The sequence below is a fragment of the Pimephales promelas genome, chromosome 21, assembly GCF_988280905.1.
Source record: "Pimephales promelas chromosome 21, fPimPro1.hap1.1, whole genome shotgun sequence".
NCBI classification, from domain to species: Eukaryota; Metazoa; Chordata; class Actinopteri; order Cypriniformes; family Leuciscidae; genus Pimephales; species Pimephales promelas.
Window position 1 is genome coordinate 11,408,057 of NC_142789.1, and position 20,581 is coordinate 11,428,637.

At 35.4% G+C, this 20,581-nt stretch overlaps 1 protein-coding gene across 4 annotated transcripts in view; it reads right to left on the reverse strand.

Moving 5' to 3' along the window:
- Nucleotides 1-1,169: 1,169 nt before the first annotated feature.
- palm1a (paralemmin 1a) overlaps nt 1,170-20,581 on the reverse strand; it is a 65,812-nt gene continuing 46,400 nt past the window's right edge. Inside the window, exons 4-9 of one of the 4 annotated variants that reach the window (XM_039655864.2) lie at nt 15,002-15,129; nt 14,025-14,133; nt 11,852-11,882; nt 11,488-11,553; nt 9,834-9,965; nt 1,170-5,749 (exon numbers count right to left, since the gene is read on the reverse strand). In XM_039655864.2, the coding sequence (XP_039511798.2) occupies nt 5,175-5,749; nt 9,834-9,965; nt 11,488-11,553; nt 11,852-11,882; nt 14,025-14,133; nt 15,002-15,129 (1,041 nt within the window). In that variant the 3' untranslated portion in view covers nt 1,170-5,174. The remainder of the gene's footprint in view (nt 5,750-9,833; nt 9,966-11,487; nt 11,554-11,851; nt 11,883-14,024; nt 14,134-15,001; nt 15,130-20,581) is intronic. The other 3 variants (XM_039655867.2, XM_039655868.2, XM_039655869.2) reach the window with 3 other exon arrangements.

Consider the following 20,581-nt stretch of genomic DNA (forward strand, 5'->3'; position numbering starts at 1 on the left):
AAAGTCAGAATTGCGAGACATAAAGTCAGAATTGCGTGATATAAAGTCGCAATGCGAGTTATAAAGTCAGAATTGCGTGATATAAAGTCGCAATTGCGAGTTTTAAAGTCAGAATTGCATGATATAAAGTCAGAATTGTGAGATTTAAACTCTTCTGATGGGGGAAAAAGAATTGGCCTAATAAGTCGCAATTGCGAGTTTATATCTCACAATTCTGAGAAAAGATGTCAGAATTTCGACATATAAACTCGCAATTATGTGTTATAAAGTCAGAATTGCGAGATGTAAACTCGCAATTGTGAGAAAAAAAGTCACACTTCTGTCTTTTTTTCTCAGAATTGCGACTTTATATCTCACAATTCTGACTTTATATCACGCAATTCTGACTTTATATCTCGCAATTCTGACTTTATAACACACAATTCTGACTTTATAACTCGCAATTGCGACTTTATATCACGCAATTCTGAGAAATAAAGTCAGAATTGTGAGATATAAACTCGCAATTGTGAGAAAAAAAGTCAGAATTGTGAGAAAAAAAGTCAGAATTGTAAGATAAAAAGTCACAATTCTTTATTATATTTTTTATTCAATGGCGGAAACAAGCTTCCATAGGTTTGTCATCACGAGGTAGGCATTGTATGTTTGGCTACTTAGCTATGCGTGTATGCGCTAATCGGTGGGCGGGGCTAAACCGGCCGTGTTGAAGTAGGTGTTGATCTTCTTCTGCGGGGGTGGTGTTTAACCCCTTCGACGTCATAGTTTCCCACTTTTCAAAACGAGACGTTTTCAGAGGCTGGTGTAAATAAAAGCTTTTATTGGACTAACAAGGATGTTTTCAGTTCTGAAACTTACAGGATATTCTTATAATATGATAACCTCTTAGATATCAAAAGCTCAAGGAAAATTTGATTTCTCAGTTCATCACCCCTTTAACAACGCTTTACTCCAACATGATCTTTTTTTGCCATTATTTCGCTGTGAACGATATTTCTATTGAATTGCATCCAATAGACTGCAAACGCACAAAATGAATCTTTTGCTTCTGCTTTGCTTTGAAAAAAATGCGGAGAAGGGAGTGCTGGCCTGGTACATACCGATTTGCACATCAATCCTAAGAAGCACATGGTACATTTGTTGTTACAAAGAAAACAAGACAGACACAGGGATTTCCGTAAAGCACATCACATTTTAATGTCTCGTCCCAACTCTTTCTACAGCTCTGTCAGGTTGATTAGAAAGCAGACCTTCACAACACACAGACAATAGTGGCAGTAATAGCACACACATTCATTATCATGAGAACCAATAAGAGAGGGCTGTTCAGACAGGCGGAGAAGTACCCCGTCTGGGCTGCCCATTATCAGTACTCATTAGAACCAGGTTATATGTCCTTGGTCCTCTGTTCTATCATGCCTTTGAACTCAGCTTGACATCAAGGGTTAGGGGGTTCAAGCACAGGGACATTATCTAACATGGAAATGGATATGTATATGTAGATATGTGCGATTTATGTACCTATAAAAGCATGCAACTATACAAAAGAGATACGCCGAGCCCGTGGCCAGACAACAAGGCATTCAGGGGTGAGGAACAAGTCGGAACTGGAATGTTAGTACTGACGGACAGTAAGGTGAGCGGCGAAAGTGTGAGGCAACCGTGAAACTCACAGTGAAGCAAAGACTTTAAAGGAGGAGTCCCAGATGAGGATTGGGGGAAAAGCAAACTGGTTCTTGATCAGCTGAGCCATGAATTATAAACTCATAGATACTGCTTTACATCCCCAAACTGTGCACATGGAGAAGTGAAAATTCTGCAAGTGTGTAAACATGAGGGAACAAGATAAACAGTAAGGTTTTTCATGCTGACCTCATTTGGCTCCTGGGCCTCTGAACACACACGCATATTGATTTCCACAGAGCTCATCCCAGTGATTCAGGCAGTTAAACAGACATTACAACTATGTAATTAAAATAGGAGATACATGACACATATTAACTGACATAAATCAAAACACACACTTCATCTAGCACATCTCTACCAGGGCCATATAATTAATTCCTCTAAAATTAGTTCATAATTTGTCATCGAATTAAATCGATGAAGCAAGTAATTTACAAAGCAAGGGACACAACAGGTTTAACATTCATGAAGAAACCCTCCAATGTAACGTTATGTACAATTGAAGGTGCATTTAGTAGTTTGGAGCTAATTTTTAAACATGAATAAAAAATAAAAGCATTTTAAGTATGTATATGCTGTACGGCGTGTACGCTATTAGCATAGTGTTGTTTGGCGATTCAGAGTTTGGTGACAATGGTGTTGAGAGAAACAAAATATTTTAGACTTTGTAACCTAAAACTCGTTTGCTAAAATCACATCATGTTGGCCAGTTTCAAACATGCTCGGAAAACACAGATGATGTGTAGGCTTCATTAGCAGTGTTTTGAAAGCGCCCATCACAACCTACATGGCCGAAGATGCAGAAAAAGTATGAAGCCAGAAGACAAGACAAAAAAACGTGGCATATTACACAAGGTGGGGAAGATTTTCAAAATCCTGATAGTTATTCAGAAGTTGATTCTTTTCTGTTGGACAGCTAAGGGAGTTTATTATTCTGTTGAAGACTGCTTGCTAAAACTCGAGATGATTGTGCTAAACCACAGATAAGGCAATTGTGATATCAGACTACTGGATGCACCTTTAAGTGTTACTTGCAATGGAAAACATGGAAATAAAAAGCGAAATAAATTTAAAATGCCACCGCATTAAACCATAATGCAGTCAATCACCCATCTCTTCAACAAAAACTATGCTTTTTGTTTTTACTGAAGCATTTGGCATCATAGCTACTTTAAGGGTAATTCCAACATTTTTTTTTTCCAACTTTTATCAGAAACGTTAACACTTTTCCCCCCTAAAATAATCTAAAAAACTTCAATACTTGGCATGGTAACCTATTAAACTTTTCCTGTCGCCTTGCCACACTTCCCCTCATTTCATTGGAATAGCTAAGGAAGGGCGGACAGTGTCCTTCCTGTCTTTCCATTCTTGAACTGTTATGATTGTTGTTTAACTGAGAGAGTTTTGCTTATTCTGACACTAGTTTACACACATGAGGGCTCTTGCATAGGATTGGCTGCAGCAGTTCTCTAATGTCACATGTTGGAAATGAGCTGTCAATGACCCTTCCTGAATGCTAATGGCAGTGCAGACTGGAATACAATCAAAACACCGTCCTGGACACAGCCAGCTTGATACTTCAACAGTTCTTAATGTCAGAACAAGGGCAGAGCTTTTTCAATAATCAAAATCCATGCAGGTGAAATGATGAGAAGGCAACAAATATTTCAATGCAAGTTTATATCACGCAGCAGTTTGAAAGTAACCAAGAGAACAACTTGCTTCTTACTTGATGAAATCTTCAAGTTTGGACAATATATGACAACGGGTTTTAGGGTTTTAGTTAAAACAAAGGAACGATTAAACATGCGTAAGCTCTTTGCTGGACAAGTCTGACTGAGAACGACTACCGAAAAGCCTTACTAAATATCAGAGCTTACTGAGATATCCTCGGCTCACCTGTCCTATGTTTCAATATGAAAGAGTGCAATCAGCTGGACGCACATTAGAACAATAAGAAGAAATACAGATTTTCCTTTAAGGAGGGGAAAATGGTGCTGTATCACTCCCTTGTGAGTGCGTGTGAGGGATTGCAAAGAAAATTAAAAGGGATGCTCTGATAAAAGAAAGGGCTTTGAAATATTCTTTCTTTGAAGCAAATAGTAATTTGTGAGAATGTAGTCTCAGCGTAAAATACAGGTGTGCATTTACAGCAATGTTGGTTCGATAGAGGATAAGCAGTGACATGCTTTGATTTAGCACAAAATTGTTATAACTCATCCCTATGTTTGTAAAAAAAACAAATAAAAAGCACGTATGTTATGCAAGTATAATGGAAGTCTATGGTGGAAGGCATAGGAATAAATAATAAGTCTAGCTACAAGACTATACACTACTGTTTAAAAGTTTGGGGTCAACAATTAGTTAAAAAAGTTATCAAAAGTAACAGTAAAGATTTATTTATTTAAAATATATTTAAACAATCTATTTCAAATGAATGCTTCAATAAAGAATTATGGGGAAAAAAAAGTCAATTTCCACAAAAATATTAAGCACCGTTACTATCACAGGAATAAATTAGATTTTAAAATACACGACAGTTTTTTAAAATTGTGATATTACTGTTATACAATATCACTGCTTTACTGTATTTTTGCTGCCTTGGTGAACAAAAGAGACTTCCTTCAAAAACATTTAAAAAAATCTTATCGACCCCAAACATTTGAACAGTAGTCCATGTGCTCCTGTCAAGACCATGTAAAGCCAGCAAGGATTTACAGAATGATTTAGACAACAGCTCAGGAATAATAATAATAATAATAAAATACAAACTTCCAATTTTTGTAAACGTATTTTTTTTTCATTATAAACTGAGGAATGAGTCAAAACAATTATCTATATCAATAGAGAGCTTAACGTGTATTTAACCCCAAAATCATTTAAAATTCATTTCTAAACAAAGGCGGAGAGCGCTCTCTCAATCCCATGGTTTTATTCCTAGTTGAGAAAACCAAAATGATAATAATTGAAATACTTATCACAGCTTCATCAGTAATAAATATGTAAAAATGTTTTCTTTTATGCAAAAGTGAAAATGCTTTGCACAAAGGGAACTCAACTAAAATAAATATTTCTTTCAAAAACAAATCATGACGTCATATATATTATGTAATTATGTAAGATAATTCATCCCTTTATGGTAGGACTTTAGGATTTAAGAGGCTTGCTGGATATACCGATCGGTTCAGTTCAGTTAAAGGGTCTTTAATCTTCAGACTTTTCTCATAGGAGCGCATACGACGTGATTCATTTCAGCCACAATAAAACCAGAAAAAAAAATAACTATACGCATCAAATTTAAATGAGGTTAGAGAGTATCAAGGGGAAAGGATCAAGCAATATAGAAAATATAAAACAGGTCAAAATCAATTAAAGAAACAACAGCTTCTATCAAAAGATTGTGAATGTTTATTCTTTGCCTTGCTATTGTTCTCTCTGTATGTTGTTGCATTTCATCAGCAAAGTCCATGTTTGGGAGGGTGCGTTTAGGCTCACATGATTACGCAGCACTTGCAGGGTTGTTTCTCCTTGCTCTTGACCTCAGCAGCGCCCCCTTCTGGCTGTCCCGACTCTCCCGCCGCCTCTTCAGCCTTCGGTGGCTCTGCTGGGCTGCCGTTAGAAGGTGCCTGCTCCTGCATGGTGTCACTGCTGGTGGTCTTGGCATCTCCATCCTCTATGACGACCACCTCGGCCTTCACAGTCGTGCTTTCCTGCCCCAAAACCTTCTTTGTTTCGTCCTCGTCCTCCACGCTCTGGTAACCCATGAAAACCATCGTAACTGGGTTCGCCGCACTGGCCCCGCCCACTTCTGTCTGAGGTGTTGCGGGTTTCGGTTCTACGCCGGTGATCTCCATTACGGGGGTGGAGCCGGCTGCACCTGGGACTACGTCTTTCTCAACCTTCTCAACTTTCTCGGCCTGCCCTCGCTCCAGTCGTGGTGTAGTCTTGCCGCTCTCGCTCATGGTCACTTCATCAGCTTTGTGGAGGAGCTCATCCACCTCGGAAGAGCTGAGCTGGTGAACGCCATTGGTTACTGCGCCGTCCACACTGCGCACTTCATGCACCACTGCATAGAGAAAAATAAGGCACATTTTAGTGATACCCTGACTGACCGCCCAATATCTATTGACATGACACCCCCTAGAGCAATATCGACCACGAACAAATGTGGGTCAACGACAAATTTCAGTGTTCAAGATCAATATTTTTTTTTTATTTTTTTTTTAAAGTCCTTTATCTTGTTGGTTTCATATGGTTGACTAATTTAATTAATCATATAACTTAATGTAATTGAATAATTTAAAATTATGTTTCGGGAGGGGAAACTAATGGCAAACTAATTAAACTAAAGGTCAAAATATCTGATATTAATTATATTAATTATATCATTAATTATAAGACTTAATAATAGGTTTTCTTTTAATGAGGAATTTACATAATTCAATTATCAGGGCAGTTCGATCATTTGAATATATAAATATATATATATATATATATATATATATATATTAGAGCTGTGCAAAAATTAATTGTGATTAATCGCATCCAAAATAAAAGTCTGTGTTTACATAATATATTTGTGTGTGCTGTATATAATTATTTTGTATATATAAATACCTATGCATTCATGTATATATTTAAGAATTATTTGCGCTTAAATTGTGTATATATAAATAAATACATAATCTATATTATATAAATATAATTTTATTTATGAATAACACATTTTCTTAAATATATACATGCATGTGTGTGTATTTATATATACAAAATAATTATATACAGCACATAGAAATATATTATGTAAACACAGACTTTTATTTTGGATGCGATTAATCGCAATTCATTTTTGCACAGCCCTAATATATATATATATATATATATATATACATACATAAATTAATCGATTCAAACTAAAGTGAGTGTCATGTCACATCTTTCAGATTATAATACAGCACTCAGCCTTACTTACATACAGCCTTACTTGACAATGCTTATATGAATCCTTTGTGTAAACATTGCAGCACATTTGCCACATATTAAATGCTGGTTTGCAGTAATCAACATTTTTTTTTTTATAATACTGTGACTTAGGCCTAATCATTTCTGCTGGAAAACCACAATTTATTTTACCCATTGATGAGCACAGAAAGCATACTGTGCACAGTTAGTGACTACTGTTAGCATCGTCTTTAAAGATTGTGTGCCAAGTGCACTTTAATTGCCAGGAGTGCTCACATGAGTGAGGGGATCAAACACAGGGAAAGAGTGGCAAGCAGTAAACAGAGCAGGAAGCAAGCAGTGCTACTGGTGTTAGCATTAGCAGCTAGCAGCATACGGTACAAACAGATACAGTAAATGAAGTATTGTAATCATTCATAAAACCTTGGAGAATATAGGCTACTTAATATGTGAGTAATTTATAGCTTTATTGTATAACAGCACATTTTAACTGGGAAGGGGTAAGGCTCATGGCTAAGCTTGGCAACAACATGCCCAAAACTAGCAGTCAAGTTGCAGGGTGACCAAATATGAGTTTAATGAATGATATGGTCGCTTCTTCCGGGAAATAATGATGTGTCAACCAAAATCAGGAGTTTGTGGTAACCCTGCATCTAAAGCCATGTTTAGATGAACTTATTACTTTACGAGAAGTGGTCAGCATTTGCTGACATATCCAGTGTGTTACTTTTATTAAAAAAAAAATTAAGATTCATATGTGCTAATTGACACTATCTCATCCCCATGTGGTTCCAGACCCATTAGACTCACTTTCTTTAGTGGAACCCAAAATACACTGAAAAAAATAATATGCTTTATCTAATCAATAAAATTGTGGCAACATATTACAAGCAATATTATTAATTAAATTGTACAAATTAGAATTAATTAGAATGTTAATTTGATTAACTATTACTCAATTCTAATTTGTTCAATTTAATAAATATTATTGCGTGTAATCTGTTGCCACAATTTTATTGATTAGATAAAGCATGTTCATTTTTACAGTGTAGATGACCAGAAGCTATAAATAAAAATATGCAGGTCTCATCAAACTCCAAAAAGGACAAAAAAGTAACATAGTTCATGACTCATGGCTCATTGGAAAAATGTGCCTGCCTACGTTGGTTGTTGTACTGCGGCTGTTTAGAATTGAAATGTGTGGTGAGTGGCTCTGAAAGGTTAATGCTCTGTTGTGTTCGAAAATAAACCCTAAACCTAACCAATAGTTTTAATGAAAGCAAACATGAGATTAAAATGCATTTGCTGAAGCAACCACACTATTTTAACTTGCTGCTATAGGTCTTTGAGGTCTTTTCTCATGACTCATATTTCACAGGACTCATACCCGAGTGCTTCAGATCGTAAGTGCAGTGCTTTGCCAGTCCTGGATGAGCTATTAGAAAATGTACTACATCAGAAAAAGCCATACATAAGGAGCTCTATGTGACATGCACATCAAAATGTATGTTTACAGCATGCTCTTAGTGTTTTGATGCCGTAGTATTGTGCAAGGAACTGTCTTTATTAATATATAATCTGCCCATGTAATCATAATGTGTTTGAAAAGGAATAAAAGTCTGTGTTTTACTGCCACTAATGTTCATTTCGGCTGGAAACCACAGTTAATTGAATTGGTGCGTTTTAGGAGTTTTGCAAAAATGTAGGCACTTTTTTTCACTGATACATGTTGTCTTAAATGTCAAACACCTGAAAAAAAACATTTAACCCTCACCCTTCCTTTGCACTTTGTTACACATCTTTCCCTCATGGATCAAAATGACCCAAAGCCCTAAAATTATACTTTTTTCTTCTTTTTCAGAAAGCTTATTTTATGTAATTTCAAATTTTTTAAAGCAATTTTTTGAGATTTTTTTTGTTGCTCTTTTTATTTATTTTCATTTACATGACTAGATTTGATCAATAACTAGTAATTTAAGCATATTCCTCACATTATTTATACATATATATATATATATATATATATATATAACATCATATTTCATGACTCATGCCACTAGATGGCCTTATAGTTCTATTTGGAGCAAATGAGCTGTTCCGCTGGGTCCCAAAGTCAGATTCTCTTCAGTACGTATTCAGATACAAATGTAGACATTATTTAAAAAAAAGAAAAAGAAAAAGGTTGCTAAAGTTTTAGCATTTTTAGTTAGAATTTTGAGCATTTTTAGGTTTTTCTTTGTACTGAAGCATTCTTCGCATTCCATTCATTCCTAAAGGGGTCAAATTGACCTGTGAGGAAAGGATTTGTTACTTAAAAAAATTCTACCACAGAAACTCGTCAAATCCATTATTTTTTTTGGTGTATTCGTGGTTCAAGTGCGACAAAAGTCCTAGGGTCTTGGACCCCTCTGAAAAACATTCAATTAATTTCGGATCAAATTGACCCAAGGAAAGCATGAGTTAAAGCTACACCGTGTAACTCTTTTAATTTATTCGTAGCTAAAACACTTAGTTCTTTCAAAAATATATGTGCTCATTAATTTATATTTAGATCGTGCAAGTAATAAAGTATTCTCGTGAGTGTATAATATGCCATTGAAAATACATATTGGTAGGGGTTCTAATGTCGGTCGCCATGTTGCCCCTCCATCTTGAAAGTACATTAGCCAAAGAGGGACATACCCGTTAATTCAAGCTTCGCCTTTCACATTTACGTTTGAGTTAACACTCATGGACGAGGTCGAACTGGAAACAATGTTAATCTTGGACTACATCGGCCACCGTAGGAGTTAAAACGAAATCGGAATTGAGAGGAACAGAAACTAGTATTCACTGGATGGTCATATACCTTTTCACCTCTAGATGGGGGCAAAAATCACACAGTGTAGCTTTAAATATTTGACGGGTTTGACGGCTGAATGGAAACGGTTCTCACATGTCACATGACCCACAACGACACAGCAAACTAAATATGTGAAAGTCAGAACAAATTATGCTATGGAAGAAAGAAAGTCATACGGGTTTGGAACAACACAAGGGTGTAAAGATGACGTTTGTGTAAAACAACATAAACACCAGGTTTGGGCAAATAAGACAAATTACAGCTGATGTTTTATGTAAACATTCAGACTTCTCGTAAAGTAGACATCTCTAGCAAAGCCACGCACGCCTGCTCTATCGCCAGCCACCTTTCTGTTCATCCTCATAGACCTTGACCCCCTGCATCGAGAGGTCTTTGGGGAGCAGTGTGTTAGTGGACAGGACTTTGGTCTTTCCAGTCACCAGGTCCTTCTCAACAGTGATCTCTACGGAGTACATCGCTGCAGTGCCAACGAAAGAACGCATTACAATCCTGCAATGATGTGCTGTCACACTCACATGAAGTCATTTAACACACACACACACACACACACACACACACTTGTTTGGGACCAGTTGCTTTATTCAAACAACCAGTGAAACATGACTTTCAGAGACTGCCTGTTGAGCACTATGACAACAATGACACAGAGTGAGGTGTTGAAAGACAATATGACTGATAGGCACTACATGTTTGTGTTCTAATGTAATTTATTCGAAATAATATTATTTGGAGATTATATTTTATTATATAATAATCAGAACTTGCTTATAACCATATAAATTGCTTATAACCTTACATATATATATATATATATATATATATATATATATATATATATGCGCTATATTTTATATTTTTGAGTTTTATTTTAAACATCTCAATGTTAATTTATTTAAAGATTTTCCTAAAATCATGTAATCAGAACTTAAAAATTCCTTATTATCTGTTGAAAATGTTTATAAAAATATATAATTAAAATTTAAAAAACAAATAAAAAATACTTTTAAATATATATATATATTTAAAAACTTTTAATATATGAAAAACATTTTTGTACATATATTTTTCCCCCAATATTTTAAATATAAAAATAAAAAAACAAATACATATAATTATTAAATCATTTGTTGTATTTTTGCTTGTTTAGTTTATTTTTGTAACTCTATCATAAATAAAAGCCATGTTAACCTAATCCTTTATTAATACAACTTCCAAAAAAAGCGGTTTCAATTATATGTTATTCTGCTCACACACACACACACACATGCAAACACACATCAACTGAGAGAACAGAGAAGACAAGATTAGATGAAATCAGCACAATATTAGTAAGTTTTTCAACACTGACAATTGGACAATATTTTTTAGATATTTTTTAGTTGGTCTAGTCATCTATTTCAGTCAAAAAAACTGCAAATAAATTTAGAGCAAAATTTAGACCTGAAAGCTTTTTTTTTTTGTTTTCTGACAGGTCTTAGTTTTAATCAAGAGATCTAAAACAGCACCTTTCAGCTTTTGGTCTGTATCTGACTTTAAAACACTGATTCAGCAATCGGGTTTGAACATATTAAAATTAACCAAGAGGCATTCAAGTGATTCTAAACAGACAAATAAGGTTTACACAATGAAACTTTTTTCCAAATTTCTAAATCTGTTTCTAATTAGACATTAGTGCACTTGAATTTGCACTTGAAAATTCTAAAAATACTATTGGGGTGTATATGCAAAGGTGTTTAGGACATTTCCCTAGTTGGGCAAAGGCACAGTTAAGGGTCTAAAAGGTTTGAGAACTGCAATGACATTAATCGGCTAATAGGTCTAAAATAGAGCTTTTTTGAGCCCAAATTTAACCTTAACTCTTACTTTGTGCCCCTTTCCATCAGTATGTGATATTTATCTCAGAATAACAGAGGTAAAGAGTAAAAACAGCAGGAAGAGTGTGTGATCTCTGCGTGAGCTATGGGTGGACTAACACTCACCTGCTCTCATCATGTCAGAGACACCTCCGGATTTCTCCAGACGAGGGCTGACGTGAACTTTGACCTCTAATTAGGGTCATGAATGAGGACAGAGAAGGACAGAGAATGATAAAAAGGTATAAGAAGTGAGAGTGTGGAACAGGAGGGAGAGGGAGGATGGGAAGGAGTACTAGACACAAGATTGACTGTATTGTCCTTTGGATACATGACAAGGGTAACTCCAGAAACTGGCCTTTTGGCAGTGTAACTTATAACTAGTTGTTTTTGAGATTTCAAAGAGCGTGGAGAAAGAATTCTGATCAAATGTTGATCACAAAAAGGCTGTCATTAGAGGTGTTTCTGGTGTCAGAGATGGTGATGTTACCTTTTACAGATTTTACAGAGTCTGCCACAACCTGAAAAAGAGAGGGAAAAAAACAAGTTGATCCAATTATGTTTGTATTAAATATGAAATATCCAAATACAGTCATCTGTCAAATAAATTACTTTGCTATCTAGTTAAGTTTTTAATCTTTTTTTTTTAAATGAATACATATTTATAGTGCTTAATGTTGTCTTGTATTACCTTGATGTTTCTAATACAATGACAAATTTGACTTTTTTTTTTTTCAAGTTCTGACTGCTGTAATCAATCTCTCGATATTTTTTCCCTCTTTTGGAAAGTTTTCCTTTTTGTTTTACAGAAATTATACTAGTTGTCATCTCCCATGTTTAACTATGGAAGTTTACCCAACTATGATGACTTCTGCTTCTGAGAACCCCAGAAATGTCAAAATTTAGATATAAGAATAAGTATATGAAATAAGTATAAACCATTTAAATATATATATTGTGTAAAATTATGACTGCCCTGTTAACTTCCTGAGGTGTCATTTCCACCTCATTTTTTTACTCTACTGTATTTGTTTACCAATGACTCTAGACAATTTCAGTAAAGACAAGAGCATGCTTAAGGTGAAATATGAGATATGTAATGTGTGAAGAAAAAGAAAAATCAAGCTACCTGTAAACACTGTATAACGTGTAAGCTTATTATAGGTATTTTCCAATCAAGCTGTATTTAGTCAAATAATATTTTATTGTGCATACACATAAAATGCTAGATATACAAGCAGCCACAATAAGACAAAGAGTCAGTCATGTGATACTAAAAATGTTTAACATTTCAACCACCATCATTTCCAGCACAGAATGCTATTTAAAACAATACATAATTTGAGATGTGGGAATTTTCATTATACGTTCAGAAAAAAAAAGAGAACTTTGTCATGTGATATGTATACTGTATACTCTATTGGACATTGTTAAATAAACATTTGTAAAACTAGTTAGTGTTTTAAGGAATTTTAGCTTTTTAACATCTACCCATAGATTAATACACACTTCAACTGGTAAAAAAAAACCCAACAAAAACAAAAAACATTCAGTTTTTCCATTCTAAGGGTTTCTATAGAAAATGAACATTTGGCCATGAACAACTCTACGGTACTGTTTCTTAATTCTCAAAAGTAATAGCTGGGTTTCAGTTAAGTGATTATGATGACGTGCAAAATTCAGATGGAGGGCAGGGAGTGAAGAGCGCAATGGAGGATAGTCCATACTGTACTACTTAACACGCTATTACAAGAGAAAGATATAAACAAAAAATCAAACGTGGATGTGATCCTTATTTTATGAAAAGGAGCGATTTACCTGCCATCGAGACGGTAGATATCAGTAACTACCTCGTCTTACAGACATACTTTGACTTTACAAAGTTCGGAAACTGGTACGTTACACAAACATAGCCACTTAAGTTGTATTAACTCACCTTTTACAAAGTGATCACTGCACAAACGGGCATTTTCCTATTCGGCTCCCCCCGACTGCAGGCGTAGGTTTGCAAGCCGTTTTTCCAGAGTTTTTCAGACAATTTCTTACATTTTCCCCCCTTATGAACAACAACTTTTGGTACACGATTAAAAACTCCTCGTGGGTTGATCGATTTAAGTAACCGTAAACAATGCAAAATATAGGCATTTTGAGTTTGTTTTAGTGCTTTCTAAATACAGCAAATCACTTCCTGCCCATCATTTGCATTTCGCGCCATGGCAACGCAGTGGCGTGACGTCATATGAAACCCAGCTATTCCGGCATACATGAATTTGGAAATGTATTCAACTGAAGACATAAACTGTAAGCACTAGAGGTCAACATGCACTGGACAGTGACATGATGTTCTTTAGAGGATTCTGACCACAACAGAAAAGTCCAATCAAAGAAAATAATGTGTTATTTTCACATTGCTATGGAGTTCCCTCCGAATGCAGAACAATAACATTTCCAGTGAGTGCAAAAGTCAGTCAGTTGTGAATGTTTCGAGCATGCTGCTTGAGTGAGACAGATTTCTGCACTTTAAGCAGTGATGCCCTTAATCAAGATGGCCTTTGTGTAGCCAGACATGAGACGGCCCCCTATTGTGTGTCATGCTTCAATAGAAGCCTTGATATCTCCTGCTGCGTTTTATGGGTTAGAAAGAGCTGGTGGTCAGAACTCACCATTTTCTCTACTGTCATGGTGTTGACTTCCTGTACTGCGTCTGACAGGTTCTCTTTGGTGGATGTTGCAGACAAACCTGTCTCTAGCACTTCCAGCTCTCTTTCCAGTCTGGGTTAATAAAGGGAGAGACAGAGGAAAATAAAAGATGGTCATTAAGTATATTATTTTATATAACCAATCACAAGTCTTGCAAAGAAAATAGCTTACTTAAGCGTTGTAAGATAAGGTTTCGTAATGGGAATGGTTTATCTTTAGGAAAAAGGAAAATGTCATTGTTTCTACAATTAATAATATTCATTTTATACTACGGGGCAGTGCAATGCTTGAATCTGATTGGTTAACAAGCAAAAAACGCATGGCTAAAGTAGTTCCAGGCTGATCTTAATCAAATTACATAAAAGGTCCATACAGCCTACAACAGCAAAAGAACCAAAACCCACAACGACACTAGCCAAACAAATAAATATAGTATACAGTAAACAATACGCTCTTAAGAAAAATGGTTCTAAACAGTACCAAATTAGGGAACAAGACACTTTCACAAAGTTAAAGAACCTGTAGCAATTCAAATCTGTTTTCACAAATCACGCCACACCGTTGTGTGAGGGCCTTCCACACCAGGCCTTACTGGCATTAGCTGTTTACTGGCATGATTCACTGGTTGGCATACCAGTTCTGTGCCAGGAGCCCTAGCAGCCAGAGCAGAGATTTAATCAGGGAATGGAGATCCAAACTGGCTGTTCTGACCCATGCCACTTTTTCACCATTAGAAATAAACTGAGACAAATCACATGAGAAAAATCTTGGCCACTAGATCCATATTACACAGTCCAGGCTGATGGATCCCACATTAGGGACTCTAACCGCAGCTGGACTGAAAAACAGAGGTAGGATAAAGACATCTACTTCTGTTTACTAGTCCTTTTATTAAAAGTGTCAAATGCAACTCTTTATTGCAATGGTGTGACTGGTTTACCTAAGAATGGTCTCCTCAAGACCTCTGGTTTTGGCCTCGTCTTCCCGCAACTGTTTTGTGGTCTCGTCTTCCTCCGGTCCTGCAGAGGGCGCACCGTCTAGCAGCCATCTTTCCCTCAGTGCCTTTGACTACAAGAAAACGCACATTTTCTGTAAGCAAGGAATACTCAAATGACCTTGTGCATTTGTCAAAATGTGCCATGTAAAACAGAATATACTCTGGGGAACATTGTATCCCATAATCCAAAGTTCTGTGAAACAATGTAATAAATGATATAGAAGCAATCATAGCCTTTTTTTTTATTATTCATTGATTTTTTTTTTTTTAAGTGTTTCCACCAAATGTCATTTTTACTCACATGCAAATTTGTATTTTATTTTTTTCTGAGTGGTCAGTTATTTCATTTGAACATATTTGAGCATTTATTGCTGCAACTGACCAATCAGAATCAAGTATTTCAAGAGAGGTATGCAACAATGTTTCACATTGTGTATGTGTGTGTGTATATATATATATATATATATATATATATATATATATATATATATATTGTATGCAGTTTTCAGTATATGGTATACAAGTAATCCATGTGGTGTATTCCATTTTATCAAAAATACAGTAAAAACAATAATTTTCTGAAAAATTAAAATTTAAAATAATCTATGTTTAAATATTTTCTGTGATTTCAAAGCTGAACTGTCAACAGTCATTATTCCATTTATCAGTGTCACATGACCCTTCATTCTAATATTTTGTGCTCAGCTATCAATAAATTATTACTGAAGCTCAATGATTAATAATGATTCTTATTATCATCAAAGTTAAAAAACATTTTTGCTGTTTAATATTTTTGAGGAAACTATGATATCATTTTAATCTATAAAGATCAAAATAATAGCACTTTTTTTAGATGGAAATGTTTTGTAACATAAATATCTATACAAAATATTACACCCCAAACCGTTGAAAGATAGTGTGTGACACTGATAACAGAAACAGAAAGCAGCAACATTTTCAACATTGATAATAATAAGAAAAAGAGTAATGGCTGCTGAATGGAAAAAAGCTTTGCCACCGCAAGAAAATATTACATTTCAAAATATTTAAAAATAGAAAACAGTCTTTAAATTGCAATCATATTTCACATATCACTATTGTTTAACTGTATTTTGATCAAATCATTATTGTATATTTTCTTTACCAATGCAAACAGATTTAGGGTAAAGATGGTGTTGTTACAATGAAGTTACAATGTTGTAAAAATTGTTATAACCAATAGATACAGTCGGTTGGTCTGGGAACGCCCCCGGGAACGCCCCGTCACGTGGTGTGAATTTAGCCCGTGGGGGAAAACATTGCCTTGGCGCTCATTGAAATACATGGGACAATCATGCCGAAGAGTTGCGGTGTCGTTTTCTGTACCACCAATAAACAAACAAATTATAAATTGAAGTTCTACAGCCTTTCTTACATACATACAGGACCAAATAGGAGGACAAAATGGCAAAATTAATCATATCTTATTAGATTACTGTGTGAGTAGGTCCCTGTGTGATAAAGTAGTAGATGTTTAACTCGTATTAGGCAGTGGGCCAGATTTGTCTGACGTTACATCCCTTACGAAAAAGAGCTATAGTAATCCTATGGCTATTAGTATTCTATAGTAGTGTATAATACTTCTGTGATGTTCTTTAATACCTCTATACTTCTAGGCTATGTCCCAAAATACTATAGTATTCCTATAGGAATATTAACGTTACTATAATATTTTGTCCTAAAATACTACAAGATTCCTTTAGTTGTTTTTCATAAGGGATGTCTCAGTCACATTAGCGTTATCAGCTGAAGGTTATCAGACTGCAGTCTGTGAGAATTCGGATAACTGTCAGCAAAGTCCCTCTGCAACTTCGTAGCTACTACTACTGATCACTGTTTTACAAAAGGATAAATAGTTTGGAGTGAAGCATACGTACAATTGGTAAGTGACATGGTTTTATGGACTTATAGTAACTTATACGCAAGTTGATTGAGTAATAGGCTTGTGTTGCCGTTAGCTTCCGCGATGTCTTACCTGAAGATTCAACCAGATATAATAGTCTGGAAACGACACCTCCGGCCATTTGGTTGGGTCATTGATCCAGTTTTTAATTAAATAAGGGCAATCATAACCTATTACAGTTAATTTTGCAATGTACCGTTGCCGGTCGGCAGGCATAAATGACTCGCAATATGACATTTTTCTCATTCAAATACATAGGATGGTCGCGCTGCTTTCCCCCACGCCGACCACGCCCCCCAACTATGACGCGTTGCCGACTGTATGTATATATATATATATATATATATATATATATATATATATATAGAGAGAGAGAGAGAGAGAGAGAGAGAGAGAGAGAGGATTCATGCATCAGTTGAACAATGATGATAGTGACACATGTCCCAAAAGAGTTTGAATTATGTTATCTCCAGCCTTTGGAGATCTCCTATGAGAGAAGAGATCTTTACTAACCAAATAGTGCACAGCTCTTGCTCTCAGAGCCTGAATTATTCAGTTAATTGGCACTAAAATCTAAGTGTTGAGCTGGCACTAAGCTGCCTTGGCACCAAACCAACCACTGCTCTGATTTACTCTCTGAAACTGATCTTACCCTTTTCTTGACTCTTATTGGTAAGCATTAAACTATGCCAATTTGTTTGCCATTTACAAACTGCATAAGATGCGCATGTGTATAGGCTGTCCTGTACCCATCCCATTTCCATCAACCATTAAAAAGTCTTCAGCTAAGTACAGTTCCTTCAAAACTTCAGCAATATAGACTGGGCGGGGTAATAATGCTGCAATGCAAGCCTTTTACAGTAGCAAATCCAAATCCAATTTTTGCTGATTTTAGTATATTGCAGTCCTAGCATCATTTATGTTGATTAGTTCTTTTATTGCATATGGATATTTGACAGGCAGTCAAAAAAGAAAAATCATAGATAAGACTGAGCATTATGGAAGCGAGTTGTATTATTTGGTGGCCGTCCAGCCCCTAAAGGGCTCTTGGCATTAACTGCTAAATGCTCTGCAGGCCTCAGACATCCCTGTCTCTCCCAGCTGTTACTGATCAAACCTTTGAAGATGGCCGTCTTATTCCTTTCTGTCAAGTCATAACATTCTTTATGTGCTAATACTACATTATATATTTTGATTAATGCATAATAGTTCATGGACACCAGTTCTGTCTTCTCTAAGCTACTTCTTGGCCAATAGTTCAGATCTGTTCTTGCCCTTGCAGATTTTTTTTATTTATTTATTTATTTATTTTACTTTTCTATAAAATTGTTCAGCTTTATTTACAGAAATAAAAAAGCAATATTTGTATTAATAAAATGTAATTTTTATATTTATTTATTTTTTAATTCTGTGACAATAGAGCTGTAGATTAATATTAATGTTTATAATGATGATATGTTGTCATTTTTTTTTATAATAAGGAAAGATAATTTATAACCAGATAATTTAAAATTTAAACTTTACACTTATCCAGCTATAAACATCTGAATATGATCAATGAGCATACATACATAGTAGCACTGGTCTTTTAAAAATAATCACATCAATAAAAGGGTAAGTCAATCATATTTTGAGTATAGGTCATCAGTGAGCATTATTTCTCTTTTATTCTTTACCTTACTTCTTTCGTTTCTTTTTATTCTTTCATCTCCTTTTTCATTTTAGTTTGAACTGCCACCTCCCACTCTCCAGAAACCCACTGTGGGAGAGTATACTGACCACACTCTCTCTCTCTCACACACACACACACACACACCTCTTCACTGACACAATGCAATAAAAAATACAGGACAAAGCGCACAAGCGCCTATGTGCTTATAGTGGCAGACCCATTGTTTTCGAAAGTAAATGGATCCAGATTTTTAGGCAACAGATTAAAACAAAGACATTTGTTGGTCTATTAGAGTTCACCACTCTCGATCATGTGTCATGTGAACTGTGTTAACCCATGCCACTAATCAAACCACACCTAACCAATCCACATCATTAACATCCTGTCAGAACATCCTTTAATCAGTCTGAAGTAACCAAATAGCCAATCAAAACAGGGAAGCTTTGGAGCCAAAATACTGAAATTGTATGAGTATGAAACTTCATTCAGACACATGGGCTTTAGCAGGACTTGGCTAGGGGCCTAAAACTGCATATCTTCATACCTCAATTGGTTTGAATTGTTCTGTATTTGGACAGAACCCTTTGGCCCCTATCTTAGATTGACAAATGCCTGCTCATATATCAGAGAGCATGTGTTTTCAGGACTCTCAGAGGCCCCTCCATACTTTTGCGACCTGCGGCCCATTATTCACTGGCTATTCATCTCTTTCTCTTTCTCTCCCTTTGCATTTTGCTGACTCTGAATGGAAGCTCCATAGAAACTGCTAATGAGGAGAGTTTTTGGATCTTATCTCTGGCCAGCACAGCAAAGTCTCTCAACTACAGCTGCTCTAAAGTTGTGGAGCTTCAAAACACACACAGAGAAAAAACACAGCTAGTTTCAACTTCCACAATATTTACAAGAAGGACTGTCAATAATAATTATGATCCAATTAATTACAGCATAATATGAATAAAGCATTACAATAAGAAGAAAGCATAACATGCAACGAAAAAGCATCCACTTTACAATAAAGTCTCTCAGACTGTCTCAAAATAGATTAACACAAGATGTATTTTGGTATTATTGTACATTCGAACCTATGCCACATGAGCACCAATTTTGGTGAAATAATGAGTTAAGTAAATGGCAAAAATCATTATTTGATGTTGTTAACAGTACAGTGAAACAGTAAAATTGCAGTGTTATTATAGTATTATTTATTCATAAGTTTTTATTTTATTTTTTTCAATTTGAAGAAATTTTGTTATTTGCCTCTGTCATTATTATTTAAATATTTCTATTTAGCCTAATTTAGTTTTATTTCAGTTTTAATAATTTTAGTACTATAATTTCAACTTAAGGTTTAATAGACATACATAAATCCCGTTGCAGATCTAGGTAGGTAGAGCTGGGGAGGTGGGGGGTTTCAGAGGAACTCTGAACAATGAACCAGACTATGTAAATGTTGATTAAGGAATCTCATTGGCTGCAGGATCAGGAAAGGGCCAATCAGCTTGTGCCATGTGGTAATTAAGTGATTGCTTCCAGATTGCATGTAAAGAACCTATTAGCATGTGCCCTCTAGAGTTTTGGGATTGAACTAAATATTAATTCAACCGGGTATATATGTATACAGAAAATAAAAGCACACCGTACATGGTGGACACTCAGGGGTATGCGTTAACTCTTTTTGAACATACTGGTGCTACAGATGTTTAAGTTTTGTAGCACAGGCCACACACTTATAGCATAATAAGTATAAACGCCTTACCAATTCTGAAAACAACCATAAATAGTGCAGTTCATCATATATGCCATGGCATGTATGTTTGCTAATTATGTTATCAATCACATAAATAACCTGTTTTTAGACCTGTTTTTTAGGTTGTTGTTTTTGAGTTTATGGACCAAAATAATTTGAAAT